Raw genomic sequence first — 16,495 nt, 5'->3', positions numbered from 1 at the left:
ATATGACAAGTAATTCAATCTTTCTGAGCCTCAGTTCATCTATAAAATGGGGGAAATAGCACATACCTCTTGGGACTCTAGTGAGGATTAACTAATATAATGGTTATGAGCAACTCAGTCTAATACTAAGTGCATGTTAAGTTTTCAAAAAATGCTACCAATGTTGTTCCTCTTATCCTATTCTTTCCATTATGGATAATCAGCTCATTTCTGTGAGCAACAAAACAAATTTAAAAAGGAGTCAGAACTGACTCTTGAACAATGGAACACACAGAAAAGACTGACCCATGAGACTTAGACTTCCCACGAGCACCCTAATCATGTCCCAACTCTGATCCTAAAGGCATAATACTGACTGTCCTTTCCCACAGTCACAAGTTAATCTTTGAACTTCCCAAAGTAACCACATGAGCACCAGTCTTTTTGGTGGCTCCTCTGCCCAAAGGCCTTGTGTCCAGTTTCAGCATGCACCTTGCATCAGCCCCTGCTACTTTCTTACATCAATATACCCACAATATTCACCCTCCCATTTCCTGGGGAGAAACACAGAACAGTACAGGATTCAGTGTAGAAAACAAAGAGTGACTCAGTGAACAGGCCAGGATGCAACCCTCAGATACCTGCTTCTTAGTTAATAGAGTAGATGATGGTCACCATTCTGAGGCTTGGGGTCTGTGAGCCCACCTTGAGGGTTTCTGAATAAACCTTCCTTCACATGCCCCAAATGGGACAGTATGACCACATAGAGGACGAAGAGACCATGATGGGTACGGTTTTCTTTTTGCAAAATTCACTATGGAGCTTTGTCCTCTGTTCTGATCTTTTTCCACAGAGGCAGAGAGCCAAGTATGGCTATGTCAAGCTGATTGCTGATTTGCACAGCCATGAAGCAGGTTTTCTTGGCTCACTCAGGGCCTAGTGCTCAGGGGGTTATAGATAATGGTGACAGTGGCTTCTGCTTGCCCTTAAGACTCTCAACCCAAATGCCTCTCATTTCTATAAGGACCAGCCTATTCTTGGAAGATAATCTCTTACCCTTTCTTGGACATATTCTTTCTCATTTCTCCCTTCCTTTGTGAACAGAGTAGGTGTTGATCTCTATTAGGAATCTGAATCCCTTATGCTTACCTGCTAGGCCCACAGTTTGACTTCAGTGGTGCAGGTCTATTGAGACAGACCCCAGATCCTGGCACTCTGAGATCTCTCTCCTGAGGCCTGCCTCTGGGTGAGTACACTTATATATATATACTGTGAACCCTACAGACATAGCCAAACCTCCCTTGTGCCAGACCACAGAATGGGGCAGAAATCACAGGCACTCTGTTACCCTTAGAATGGTACCTGTCCCCACAGGACCCCAGCCAACAATAGCCCAGAAGCTCTCTCCCTGACCATTAGGGCAAAGTATGCGGCCTCACTACAGAAGTAAGAACTGTGTAGCAAGAGGCCTGAGATAGCCAGGCAGACGAGCAGGCAGGCAGAGATGGGTGCTCTGGGTACCTGCAAGTGCCAGGCCTCACTAAACCCAGGGGTCATATTCTACTTTAAAGGCAGTCCCTAAGAGAACTAAAGTGATCTACCTTTAGAAACTGAGAAAGTTTAACAGAAAACTGAAGAACTTCCAAAACCAGTGCAGGATTTCACTGTGGGGATTCAGGTTGATGCAGGAAAAGACAGCAGTAATCTCGCCTTGGCCAAACTAAGCTACTCTTTCCTTACCAGCCAAATCAGAATAACAAAATATACCCCATTGGGTTATTTTTTTGAATTAATGAAAAAAAGTCTGAAAAGGGATCAGTACACTCCAGCACACAGTTGGAACTCCATACCTGGCAATTATTAAAAAGCCTAGAGCATCTCACAGGTCTATGAGCCAAGGCAAAGAGCTTGGGTAATTTAAGAAGAAAAGAGCCACTTGGTTTACAACAAGGTGGTATGCACAACTTCAAAGGTTTCACCAAGACAGGACTTGCTTGAGTGGAGCATTGTGATAGAAGGTTTTGGGCTACTGGACAAACACAATGCTCTTAGAATTGGTGACTGTGAAACAGCATATCCAAGGCCACCATCAGACATCAACAGACAGGTGGGCAGATGGACCCCATCATCCAGGTTGGTCCTGACTAGCTATAAGATCTTGAAAGAGTCAGGCACAGTGACATATGCCTGTAATCCCACAGTTTAGGAGGCTAAAGCAGGAGGATCATGAGTTCAAAGCCAGCCTCAGCAAAAGCAATCTGTCAACTCAGTGAGACCCTGTCTCTAAATAAAATACAAAATAGGGCTGGGGATGTGGCTCAGTGGTTGATGCCCTTGAGTTCAATCCCCAGTTACTGCCCACCCCCCCCCCAAAAAAAAAATTCTGGGAGACTTACTTACCTCTCTCTGCCTCCTTTTTATCATCTATGAAATGGTTAAGCAAGTTATTTTACATTTATATGTTAGAATATTAGGGAAATATTAACATCATGTTCAGTATTTTCTTTCACTATATGGGAAATTGCAAAATTTTAAATTAAAAAAAGGTAAAAAATTGTTTATAAATTATCAACATCAGAAACAGAGAAAAAGGAAAAAAAACAGAGAGGAAAGACACAAAAAGAAAGAAAAAACTATCTGGAAGGAAATATTAACAGGGTACCTCCTAGGACGGCTGAGTATTTTTTATTTCTTTATCTTTTGGTATTGAGGGTTAAACCCAGGAGCGCTTAACCACTGAGTACATTCCCAGAACTTTCTTATATTTTTATTCTGAGACAGGGTCTTTCTTGCCCACGTCCCGCATAGGTAGTGGGAATGGGGTTCCCCTCGGTAGAATGGACTGGCTGAGAAATAAAAGCTAAGAGAAATAAAACTGAAAAAAAAAAAAAAACCACAGAACACAGAAAGTCGTTTCAAAAGCAGGGACAGGACAGGCAAGCTGATCAGACTTCTAGACAAAATGAGGCCCATGCCTGCTTTATTTATATTGGGAAACATCAAAGAGATTCTACAGAATGTTCTTTTCCAAAAAAGATTAAAGGTGGGCTGTTCAGTTCCTAATGGGTTATAGCCATCTCTGGAGCTACTATAAGAAATCTTCCTAGCAGAGCAGAGGGAAAGGTCACGTGCATTGGGCAATCTGTGGCTGTGGGAGAGCCATGGAAAGTTCCCAATCCCAGGCCTCTCTCTCCCTGGCTTCCATACTGAAAGAAGATCCATGTATTTCACAAATGGCTTCTTTCAGGTCTCATGACATTGCTTAGGGCCTCACTAAGTTGCTGAGGCAGGCTTTGAACTTACGATCCTCTTGCCTCAGCCTCCCAAGTTGCTGTGATTACAGGAGTGTGCCACAATGCCCGGCCAATTCCTTTAATTTTTTTTATGGTGTGAAAACTCTTTGTGAAAGTATCATTAGCAATTAACTTGTAGAAAAATAAAAATAAAACTATAGTTTAATAAAACTCTAAGAAATACTTTTAAAACTCTAATAAGTGAAAATTAAAATGCCTACGGGGACCATCCAGTAACAACTGTGGGTGGCACTACAGGAACCCTAGGGAAAGGCAGGTGTGTCATCTAGCCAAGGGGAAAGGCTGCCAGGCTCCCCCCAGCAGGAATGTTTTCCAGGGTTGTGAAGAGCTTCCTCTACCTCCTCAAAAAAAACCTATACCTAGGTTTTTTAGTTATATAGGTTTTTCAGTAAAAACCTATTAGGTTTTTACTGAAACCTAATATTTGCACATCTTTATAGGGTATAGCCTGGTAAGTATGATACTTTGATATGTATATAGAATGTGTAATAATCAAATCATGGTATAAGAAATTTCATCTCAAATGTTAATCATTTTTGTGTTGGAAACTTTTGCATTCTTCTAATTTTTTGAAATATATTATAGATTGCTGTACATTAAATTCCTTTAAGAACTAAAAACAGCCCAACTGTATTTTAATGTGAAATTTCATAATTAAATGAAATTAGTTTGGCATTTTAAAATATGTAGGCAAAAAAAATTGTGGGCTAAATTCAACTAGTTTTAATCTCCACACTGCAAACAGAAGAAATAAAAGAAGAGAATATATTTATTTCACAACAGAATTTATTCATGGTGTCCTTTACATAGCAACCTCTCCAAGTTTAATAGAAATGTGATTTGATGGAAAAAAAACTCAAAGTTTATATCATTTTAGGAATAGATTCATTCCTAAATATAATGCATGTGACTTTTTGAAAAATTAATTATAAAAGGGGACTGCTAAGTTTAAAACAATGCACACAATATAACATTGATGCTCATGTGCTTTATGACTAACCACTCTCTGTCTGTCCCTCACTTGCCAGCTCACTGGCTCACTCAGTTTCTCACTCCCTTCTGGCCCCTTCTCAGTGAATGTCAGCTATGTACTAAGAGGAAGTAAACTCATTACTATATTTCAGCAGCTCATCATCTCCCAGGCTCTCCATGAGGAGCCACCCTGGATCCAATCCATCTGCTGCACAAGCTAGAGGGGTTGATTTGCATTTTCAAACTTAGGTTGCTGGAAACCCTGAGGTTTTGAGATACTGGGGATTGAATCCAGGGCCTCAGGCATGTTAGGCAAGTACTCAACCCAGCCGGAAACCCTGGGTTTGGACTATAATCCTCCCTACAGAACCCCTCCCTGTGAGCATCGCATCTGCCTTTTACCTTAGTGGCCTTCAGCTTCCATTCATATTGATTCCGTTCATTTTCCAGCTCTTCCACTTTGATTTTGAGATGCTTGAGCTCTTGTAGTAATTCCTAGAAGGAAGGGGGAGAAAGACAAAGTTCTAATGTTTAAAGGGCAGGCTCTGGGTCTCCAAACCTGGTTAAGCTCATGCAAAGACAATGCCAGGGGCAGCAGTAACCACATCAAGCTCTACACTGCAGCTTCCATTTTTAAACACAGTTTGTGTTTCAGGCAAAGCTTTGTGGCTGTGTTAAAAACAAAGGCCACAGAGTTCCAGGTATAAGAAAACTGTTGTTTTATTTTTAGAACTTGCTCTGCCTGCCCTTTTCTCTGATATTTATGTCCTATGTGGGTATACCCAATTCATGCTCAGGTGTGTAGGGAACCTGGAAAGTAAGACTCAAGCATGAGAGGACCAGAGATGCCGAACAAAAGTGGGTTTTTTTTCCCCCTCACAATTTAGGCAAAGGAGCAGGAAGCAGGTTACTTGGGAGCATCTCTCTGTGCTGAAGTTGGAGGAACAGCAGGTAGGGCAGGGTAGAGGTCAGTGACCCTTGAAGGTTTCACAGAGGAAGTGAAAGCAGGATAGAAATGACACACCAAGAGAACAAATGCTAAGTGTCAAATGTAGACACCCAGTATGGAGTTTTAATTCAAAGTAGGAGGTTAGTATGAAAAAAGAAGAGAGCAAAAAGATACATGGGGGTTAGGAGAAAGGTAGAAGACAGAAAGGGAGATAACCTATTATTGTGTTGGGCTGGATGGGTGTCAGCACACAGTGGGAGCTGAGGCTGGGAAGTTAAGATGGGGCTTTATTATAAAGGCTTTCAGATGAGACTATAAGGAATTCTGATGCCATCCTTTGAATGGTAGAGAGCCACTGACAGTGGCTGAGTGGAGAAAGGATATTTAAACAACCTGCCTGTGTTCATATAGTTAGCAAGTGGTAGAGCTGGAATTCAAGCCCCCATATCTTCTGACGTTAGGGCCCTTGCTTTTTAAATTACTCCAATAAGAAGATATCACTAAGCTTTGTGGTCATGAACCAAGATTCCCTATCAGATGAACTGGCATAAAAATAATTATCTCCATAGGCTTTCTGAATTCCAAACTCACATCACAAGCTTCCTACTTAACATTTCCATGCAGATATTACACAGGCATCTCAGAACTGTCATGTTCCAAGTGGAATTCTTAATTCCCCATCTTAGTCATTTGTCTCATCCATCTATTTGCCTGAGTAATTGGTATCTCTTTCTCCCTCTTCCCTTACATATGTAATTTATTTCCAGGCCTTTATCAGTTTCACCTCCAAGAGAATAACCGGAATATTTCATTTCTCTCCTATAGCAATGAATGTTGGTAGCCTGACAGTCTCTTCATTGATTGCTCCTTTGTTGCAATCAATGACTTCTACAGCATCCAGGGGAACAATATGATTAAAACACAAATCTGTTCACCATATTCCCTTGCTTCTCAAAGTTCATAAACTAATGCAGTCAACCTAGCCTGCCCCCTTCCTGATCTCTTTCTCCATGTGATTGTTAATAGCTAGTTCTCCTATACTTTAAATCTACTAAGTGTTTGCCAGCAGATTCTGGTACATAGTAGGTATGCATTATTTATCAATGAATGGACACCTGAGTTCTTTACATCCTGAAACACTCTGCTGCAAAGTGACATTGCTTACATTTAAATTTTGTAGGGGAACTTGTTAAGATTGTCTTATAGCTGAGGTGAACATTGGTAACACCTGTTTAAAAAGAAAAAATGTCTTATAAACTCAAGTTATTGTGTCCATGATCCACATTGTTAGACTTCAAGGTCTCAGTCGCCTGTTTCAACTTTCAGCAACTAGGAACATTATTGGTCCTGCCTGTGGTGCTCCAATCCCTCCAATCCCTACAATGGGGGTTCTTCTATTGTTCCTGAGAGGGCATGACAGATGGCACAATAGGAAAAGTAGAGGATACCACTATGGGGACGCAGAGGTTATGCTCTCCACGCTCTTGTGACTTCTTTGGCATATGGCCCCAGGCATGACCTCCAGGTCATGAAATCACTCTAATGTGATTATGTGGGGCATTTTTTTTTCCTGGAAATTCAGATGATGATTTAATTGTTATCAGCAAATGAAAATTTGGGTTCTATTTTCCCACTAGGGCTAAACCTCTTTAAACATAATTTGATTCTTTTTTATAATACTGTGTTTTTACTTTAAAAAAGGAGAATCATGTGAAATGCAGTTCCATTTAATCTTCCAGTACAGGAGGAAAAATGTGACTGAATCTTGGGGAGGAGACTCCCAAGATTACCTTTTGCATAGATACCCCATTACTCAGAGAATCTGACACACCTCATTCCTGTTGGAGGGCTGACTCACTTGCTCAGACCATGCTTAGTAAGGTTCTCAGAGCTCACCTCACATCACAAGAGGACTGAACAGTCCAATCTCTGATCCACGGTAATACCAGATCCATGCTAAGCCACTGCACTCTGTGCTGGTTAGAAGAGAAACCCCAGCCCTCCAGCAATGAAATGCCCCACACACGCATGCTCTGATATACTTAAGTATGGTTCCTACAGGTGAACCCTCCCAAGGGGCACAGTTCCGGCAGCAGGGCTGGGGCTCAGCCATACAGCTGCTGGCCGCCACCTCCTCAGAGTGGTCCCTACTGAGTAAGAGGCGCTCTTGGATCTGCCTGTGGATGTCCATCTGCAGCCTACACATCTGCTCCTGCAGCTCACTGATCACATTCAGAACTGACTGTGGGAAGGAAGAGAAAGAAGAGAAAAGCACTCAAGGTCAGTGAACAGAGGCAAAACTCCTGTGGAGAGCAACATGGAAGGAAGTATACAGAGGGTAAGCAGCAGGTGTCCCCAATAGTCATTGTCCATGGTAGACCATTCTCTTCTCAGGAACCAAAAGACGTGGCATTTTTCCTGAGACTTGCTGTATCTATAGCCTTTCTTCCAGTTTGAGCAAATCCCTGACACCTCCTTTGTGCTATGTTAAATGGCCATCCTTCCATGTCAATATCTGAGATGAACAGTCTTTGAGATTGCTTCACCCAAGCAGAAGCAACAGAAAAGACAGGCACATAATAGGGGCACACAGAAAGACATCTCCCTTCCACACACGTGTCCATGCTACACATTCTAATTCCCCCATGCACACACCCAAACGTGTCAACAGCCATGTAAAGTGACCTACACATTACACATGATGCATACATGATAATGTGTCCCCAACCCTATGCTCATTCAGATGTCAATAGACCTATTTTAGCACCCAGTCTATATTTCTTTGCCTTGTCCAAAAGACCATCCCAAGCAAGGTTTTGCAATGCCCCACTGAAGTGTGGACCTTCCTGGTCTACCACTATAAGACACACTCCCAGCCACACCAATGAGGTCGAATTTGAAGTGATTCACTTGTAGTGGACACAGATTCCTACTTTTTCTTATAGTTTCCCATAAATCATCAGAGGGCTGACTCCAAACCCAATAAAGCAAGTTTTACAGAACCCATCTAACTTTTTATTTTCACTATTTTAAAAATCAAGAAGGGTTCACTTTTAGTTTCCCAGCAACTCACTTGATTTTCCTTTACTCCTTCAAAAGTCACTTGCAAAAAACAGCTTTGGGACTGCTGTCCTAAGTTCTTTGCACCTGTCAGAGGCATTAGAAGGATCAAGCCTATTCTTCCTTTGATCTTATTAAAAATAAAAACATACCTTTTAAAAAGGCTTTCTATTGTCCTCAGCAGCACTATTCTTTGTTGGGAGTTTGCCCTTCCTGATACTGGTCATGCAGGTGCACTTTTATTTGTCTAGTAAATTTCCTTTCTATCTTTTGTATAGGTCCCTTTAAAATCTAGTTTCTCTCAAGGTATTGTTAAGTCCTTCCTTTTTATTGACACTATCTGTGAGGTGGCACAGTGAGAACTATATTATTTTTTTCAGCAGCTCAATATCATTGAATCATCTTCTCTTCTAGAGTTCCCCAGATTCTTTATTTCTAAACTTTCAAAGTGCATGTCTGTCTGTGCCTAGTTTTCCCCTTGCTCAATTACATGAACTTTCAAATAAAAATGACCACTCACTCTTAACACAATTTTCCTTTATAAAGTACTTTCTCCCTTTGCTTCAAATTTGTAGCTAGAAGGGCAGCTTTCCCAGTTTTATATTCTTCCTTTTTAGGTAGATCCTAGTAAATGAAAAATCTTTCAAATACTTCAGTATTCAACTGAAGACTTTTTAGGAATTATTCAAATAATTGTTTCCCCTTTCCCTCCATTACTGCCCCTTGTCTGTATCTGATCAGTTTGGGGATGTATAACAGAAATGTATCCATTTTTCTTCCTCTGCTTTGTGTGACCATGTGATACACCCAACACTGCCAAGCCATTACCCTTAGTTCTCCCTAACCACATGTTGTTATTGTTTCCTGGTATGTGTGTATCATCACATGTGACACTTAAATTTAGCTTTCTAATTCTTTATCTTCAGGGCTGGCCCATCTCCTCTCTTACTATAAATGTTTCTCTCCCACCTCACAAACTCTTTTAAAGCTGTTTTTTGCAAGTGACTTATCCATTCTTGAGTTCCACATCATGATGTTCAGGTTATGTTTATGAGATTGTAATTGCTGCTCTATGTTGTAATCTCAGTTTATGCAGTTTGTTAATCCTGCTTTGCCAATCATCAAAGTTCATTTTTACAGTTCTTTTCTATGTGAAACTACTCAGGACCTCCCACAATCATAGCTTTTCCTTCCCTTCCTACTAGTTAAACTGGTTCACAATTATCCTTAGTTTTTTTCTTTTCCTCTTCCTTTATTCCAATTTAATATTGTCCTGGCATTTTATTGATGGTAGAAATAACCTCTATATTAGGGCTGGGATTGTGGCTCAGTGGTAGAGCACTCCCCTAGCGCGGGCAGGACCTGGGTTCCATCCTCAGCACCACATAAATGATGTTGTGTCCATCTACACCTAAAAAAATAAATATATAAAAAAAGAAATAACCTCTATACTCTATAGACAGCAATTTGGAAATATATCAAAATTTCAAGTGCATGTACTCTTGACCCATCATTTCCACTTCAAGAGCCTCACACGTTTGAGATTATTCGCTAAAAGTATTATGTGTAACCACAAAAACTTGGAAACAAATGTCTACCAAAGAGAACTGGTTAAATTTATTAAGGCATAGTCAGTAGAAAATATGCAGACATAAGTATATATGAGGAAGTTTTTGTTGTTGTTCTTATTATACTTAGTATGAAAAGAACTCTAAGACTGGTACATTTTTAAAAGAAAGGTTTAGAATAGTGAGAATTTGTAAACTAACTTTCTCTCTCTCTCTCTCTCTCTCTCTCTCTCTCTCTCTCTCTCTGTGTGTGTGTGTGTGTGTGTGTGTGTGTGTGTGTGTGTGTATATGTGCTCCCCACACATCCCTTCTCCAATACCCTTTTGGTTAATACGCCTCTGAAATGTCTTTGATCTGCGGTACCATACAGAGGCTTCCTTTGCCCCTGAGTCTTTCTGTGTGTGTGTGTGTGTGTCCACATGAATTGCTTATTCATGCATAAAATAACTGCAAAGATACAAAACAAACTGATAACATTGGATTCTGACTTCTGGCTATCATACAGATGTAGAAGGAGACCTTTTGCTATATCTTGAATTTTGAATGATTGGGGAATATTTCTTATATTCATGTTATATCAGATTCATATTTCAAGTTATATAATCCTAAATCTGGCACTAACGTTCCATCTTCTGTAATCTTACTTTTCAGGAGTAAATCTAATTTATTAAATCTTGGATACCCTGATATAGCCCAGAACCATTGGAAAAGGTTGGAGAGAAAAGGTAAAATAAATAGGAAACTCAATATTCACCCTTAGCTCTTGTGAGCCACTACATAGCAACCCCTAAGCTGGACTGGCCATCAAAAAATCTGTGCCTCCAAGTCCTCAGGTCTTACTGAGTGGCCACCAGAAATCATTTCCACAACACAGAGCAGACTTAAGAACCGTGGCTTAAGGGTATGATCAGAACCAGAGCAGAAAGAGCAGTCTGCAGCACTCTTGTTAACAGCAGCTTCTTTTTTTCATTGAAACATAAAATGGAATTTGAGGATAAAGCTGGAGCTATCCTGAGGAAGTTTACTTCAGTTCTGGCTACTTAAAAAAAAAAAAAAAAGTCCTGTCTTTTCCAAACCACAAGCAATCAGCCCTTAGGCTAAATACATTCACTGGAAAAAAACAGCAGCAGTATAGGAAGGAAAGCAGCATTCCCTTTATTCACACAATTACAACCTCTGGTGACCTGAGCTAGCAAAATGTCTCACTCAAAATAAACATCTCCATCACATGACCGCAGTGCAGCTTCAGCAACACTCATAATTTTAAGTCCCTCCGCTCCAGCAGCTACAGAGAGAGGCAGAGGACCTGAGTATATTAGCAAAGAGCATGCTCAGTTACAAGAATGAGGAATTTATTTCAGGTCATGTGGCTGCTCACTGAATATCACAGGTTTAAACAGTCTACAGAATTCCTCCACATGGAAACCTAATATTTGTACTAGCAATGGGGAAGGGCTGTGATCTGGTAAAACAAAGGCTAAAAACTCAGGGTCTATGTTGCCTCTTGCCAAAACTGCCTGATGGAAAAACAACAACAAAAAGCTCAGATTATAAAACAATGCTTCAGAAAAGAAAGAAAGAAAAAGAGAGAGAAAGAGAGAGAGAAAGAGAGAGAGAGAGAGAGAGAGAGAGTAAAATGACTGCTTTAGCAATATATATCCCAGAAGTGGGAGCTCTCCTTTCTTTCTGACTTCCCCTACAAAGGGACTGAGTGGCTGCCACATTAACTGCATTTTTCCACAGGTGGACTGACTCTCCACTCACACATCCCACACACGTAATCCCTATACTGACTGGTGTACAACCAGGCAGGTGACCAAAATTGGCCCAAAGAGATGCAATCCTAGGGCTTTTTCTGGAATCTTTAAGAAAAAGAATGTCCGCAGGGGCTGCCAGCCTGGCAGGACATCAATGCACAACTACTGACAGCATCTTTGTTACCAGATGGTAGAGACTTTCTGAGAATAAAAGAAAACCAAGTGATACAGTAAAATTGATTGTCAATGACTCTGTGAGATTACCCTGATCTAGTCATATCAGACTTTTTAAATCCCAGACTTTTCAAGCTATGTGACATAACAACTCTCTCTTCTTTTTTTCTTAAGTGTCTTTGAGTTGACTTTCTGCAACTTTAAGCCTTCTCACTAAGCTTTACTGAATTCTGCCTCCAAAGCCCTAATGTATATTCACATGTAATTACATATCTTGAAGTATTGGTAAAGTGACAAAATTAGAATAAAACCCTACTGCTTTTCTATGAACATTTAAGGCACAGTCCATTTGATTAATAAATACTTCATACAGATTGGTTTTTTGTGTCTGAGACCTCTGAGGCATGTAAATATCTAATTCAAGTCTACATTTCCATTTCTAACATGCTAACAATGCTATCAGTAAGTGATCAATAAAAACTGGCTATTACTATGTGTCCTGCACTGAGTTAAGGACTGCACATACATGATCCTACTCACTCCTCAGGACAACCAAAGAAATAGCAAGTATTGCTATCTCTATCATTTTATAGGAGAAGAAATGGGGATTTGGGAGTGAAATTACTTGGCCAATATCATAAAGCTTCTGAGTAGCTTAGCATGGGTCAAAGATGGAGCTCTGAATCACTAGAAACTACTGTCTCAGCTTACTAGAGATATCCTCCTTTGGCAATTAACTACACTTCTTACTAAATACAAGAAGTGGGTTTTCAAAAGCAATGTAAAGAATATGCCTACACATTGAAGTGTCCCAATTGCCAGCATTTATCCAGCAAACAGAAATATGGCACATGTAAGTGCAAACAATGTTGATGCCTTTCAGAAAGGAACAATATGCATGTTTAGAGTTTTAAGAAGCCTAGAGATGAAGGTAAACCAAGTACATACAAAATGCCAAATTCTAAACATGAATACTATGATAGGCACTTAACTTTTGTAAGTTTATTTGGTCTTCACCACAAAGTTATCCAATTTATAGATAAAAAAAATGAAGTTTAGAGAGATTAAGTAACTAACTTATTGAAGTTCATAGAGCTACTGAGCAGATATATATGAGTAAATCTGCCTAGGTTTTTCTGAAACCAAAACTTAATCTTCGTTTGTACCTCATAATGCTGGGTGTAAATATAAAGATTTGAAGGTAAAGGCACATGAAGGTGGTTGTCTAAGGTTAAAACAGGCTGATCTCTCAAATAAAAATGCTACAGAGCCTAACCATCTCTAAACTTTTATCCAAAAAGGAGTCTGGCATGCTCTAACTAATGGCAAATGGGGCCTCAAAAACAAAAGTAAGAAAATATTCTTTTAGACAAGGCATGTGCACGGGCACAACCATATGACCCATCAGAAGAAAAGAAACATGCCATCTGAGGGCTCCATCTGGGTCAGTGAAATGTATGTAAACAAAATGTCTCCAGACTCTCTGGATATAGTGACAGTGGCCTGTTGGGAAGCTGTACTTCATCCCAGTACATTGTAACTACCTTGGTTCTTACAGAAGTCATTTTGTGTCCCTCCATGTTTGTCTGATCCTTCCCTCATTACTGCATGCCTTTCCATCCTTGTCAGCAGTTTGAGGGAGGATAAAAACTTAGAGCCAATACTGGGTGGTTTGGGTATTGCTGAAATTTGCAGCCACAGCAAAACCTGATAACTTGATATTAACAAATCATTGTGTCACTAGTTGCATAGATATTCCTGGCACCCAGTGGCTGCCACAATTGGGGTTGACCAGATGGCTGAGTCCATATTAGGATAGCCCCTCCCAGTTCCCTACTTATTCAGGTCTAAGCTTAGTACAATTATAGGACCTTCCAGAATTTGTTGTATCGTACCCACCTCTGCTTTTCTCTGCTTTTCCTCTTGCTCTCTTTGCTCCTTCTCCATGCCAACCAGCTTGAGCTTCAGCTCAGACACTTCAGTCATCAGATCAAGCTTCTGGGTCTCAAGAGATGTGCGACTTAACAGCTCCTACAAGAAAAACAGATCTCAAATATCATAAACCAACATTGCTACAAGGATAGCTCTAGCTCCATCTATAGATGTAAGGCAGTATCTAAGTTGTATATTGCATACTACAAAACTGAGACTGTTGCATATAACCTCCAGGTCTATTAGAGATGGACCAGGGCTGACACTGGTTCTCTCAGGGATAGCACATGCCCTGGTGTGACCCACTGTGATTTTTGAAAGACAATATGAATGACAATTATCAAAACACATGTTTCACCACAGAAAATTCTTGTTAATTATTTCCAAACAGAAAAAAAATACATGGGTACTCTCAAAGAATCAACTTCTTCCCATCTCTATTTTTAAGGCAAATTAGCAGTTCCTCTCTACCATATAAACAAAAATTCACATTAATAATGTCTTTTTCAAAACCAAAGTTTCTAGATCACCTGCCGGGCACAGTCAATATTGAGTCCAATCTCCAACCATCTCAATATAAGATCTCATTACAGTGAACATAGATGGGATTTAGAATAGAAAGTGGATATTTATGAGTATTTATTTGATGATTGTATAGGAATCTTAATATGAGATGGATCTTTTCTGAGAAGTACCAAAATTACAATTTGAACATTGTGGTACATAAACAAGAAGGCTGTTCTTTCTTGATTGTGAGGAGAGATCAAGAAAGTTATTACTAGCCCTGCCAACGCTAGAATGGTGACTGACTACAATCAGATATCTCAGATCTTTAACAACAAATTTGTCATAAATACATACACTTATAAAATACACTTACTAAAAAACAAAGGAGATAGTAAAAAATCTGCTGAGGGTTACTAGAAATTATAAAAGACTTCAAAAACCAAAAGCACTTCCCAAAGTTCAGGACAACAGATATTTCCATTGGCAAATAGCAATGTCCTGTCATGGTCAAAATCCTGGCACACGGTAGTTCCTGGCAAGGAGAATGTTCCTGGCAATCAGGACAGCAACAGACCAAAGTATTAGACAGAAAAGACATAATATCCTTCATTGTTCTACACATTTTGTATCATCTTGGGCATCCCAACCCCAGTACAACAATGGTGATCTCAACATTCTGACCTAACAGTTCTGATTTCATAGATTTAAAACTGTCCTCAGGTCATAAATCAAACCAGAGAGGACAGATAGTTTGACTTGTATTACATAATTCCCCAGGTCAAAGGCTGCCAGTACCTGGGACAAACTGCTCATGTGCTAACCTGAGGGGATGAAAATCTAGAAGTCCATCAACTCAGTGCAATGGATTCTCTGAGCTCTGAGCTGAGGAGGTGGTTTCTTCCTGGACTGGCCAAACTAGAAGCTGACTGACAGGGCAGAGGCAGCAGCTCTGCAGAGCCAGAACTGGGCTACTTGGCTACAAGGAGTCAGGCAGATAAGTGTGTCCAATGCAATGGAGAATTTGGATTTGTTGAGTGCCTCCTCTGTGTCAGATACTGCTGGGTACTTTCACTTATATCCTCTTAATAAATCCTCTTAGGAATTTGACAGTAAATATTAGTATCCCAGTTCTATAGATGAGGAAACAGAACTGAAAAGGGTAAGTAAATCTTTTGGCCAAAGACTCATGCTAATCATCAGCAGCATTAGTTTTCAAACCCAGTTCTGTTTAATTCCAGAATTTATTTCTGTCTAAGATATCACACTGCTTCCCAAACAGAAAAAAAAATACAAGAATTTTGAGGAAAAAAAAACCATATATACATAGTATTAAGCAAATTTGCACTGAGCCAAGGAAATATCCTCTCAGATTGACAAGATTTCATTGAGCCACATACTATCTACCAGGGTCTGATGCTAAGGTTAGGCAGGCCATGGAGGGCCTTAAGCAATTCTTCCCTGGATGGAGGACACACAGAAATTATGAGTTCTCTTGGTCTTGAGTATTTGAATTTCTCAAGATGTAATCATCCCCATATCACCTATTCCCTTAACCCCCTCCTCTTCTTCTTTTTCCCCCTGACCCTTACTTTCTACCATCTCATTGTCTATCTCTTCCCATCTTTCATCTACCTGCCTTGTTTCAAAAATGATTTAAGGAAGTTTGAAAAATATATATATCCAGGTTAAAAAAATCCTAAAATTAAAGCAGATAGAAATAGAAGTTGAACTCAAGAGTTACAGTTTGTAGAAAACTCATGCTATAAAGTCCTGTGAACAAGTAGGAATGGACTACAATGAATATGCAAGCTTACTTACTGCAATGCAACAAAGAAAAGGAAAAATTTCACAAATTAAGGTCCACAAGAACAATTACTTCAGAGATCTAAAAAGAAAAGTTCTCTAGGAGACTTCATTTATATTTTTAAATGCTTACCAGAAGCCAACACTTAGGGACATCATGTTAAAATACAGCCCTTGTTGACTACTTGAGTGCTGTAAGATGATATTCATGCAATTTTTCTACTGATGAGCATTTGAGATACTGCTTTGGTGGAATTCAAAAAAGCTTCAGAATGTGTCTCCCTTGAAAGTTAAAAGTCTATTCTGCTTCCACTACTGCCAAAATCTCTCTAGCTGTTTTAACTACCAGTTGTAATTGGTCATACCAATGTTCTAGCTGATGAGAATAATATTGTAATTGGTTCCAATATCCAGTCCAATTAGCCAGTTTTTCACTTGGTCATGCTCACATTGAAAGTGGACATTCCAGTTGGACATGCT

At 39.8% G+C, this 16,495-nt stretch overlaps 1 protein-coding gene across 10 annotated transcripts in view; it reads right to left on the bottom strand.

Annotated features, from left to right (window-relative positions):
• Window positions 1-16,495, bottom strand: part of Ppfibp2 (PPFIB scaffold protein 2) — a 145,462-nt gene that overhangs the window by 33,101 nt on the left and 95,866 nt on the right. For 6 of the 10 annotated variants that reach the window (XM_026415008.2, XM_026415015.2, XM_026415013.2 and 3 more), the window contains 3 exons: window positions 13,673-13,804; window positions 7,274-7,456; window positions 4,668-4,760 (listed from right to left, as the gene is read on the bottom strand). In XM_026415008.2, coding sequence (XP_026270793.1) covers window positions 4,668-4,760; window positions 7,274-7,456; window positions 13,673-13,804 — 408 coding nt within the window. The remainder of the gene's footprint in view (window positions 1-4,667; window positions 4,761-7,273; window positions 7,457-13,672; window positions 13,805-16,495) is intronic. The other 4 variants (XM_026415010.2, XM_026415011.2, XM_026415016.2 and 1 more) reach the window with 1 other exon arrangement.

This window comes from Urocitellus parryii, chromosome 4 (genome assembly GCF_045843805.1).
Source record: "Urocitellus parryii isolate mUroPar1 chromosome 4, mUroPar1.hap1, whole genome shotgun sequence".
In the NCBI taxonomy this organism is placed as follows: Eukaryota; Metazoa; Chordata; class Mammalia; order Rodentia; family Sciuridae; genus Urocitellus; species Urocitellus parryii.
Note: the sequence above shows the minus strand (reverse complement) of the source record. Positions and strands in the feature narration are given on the sequence as shown.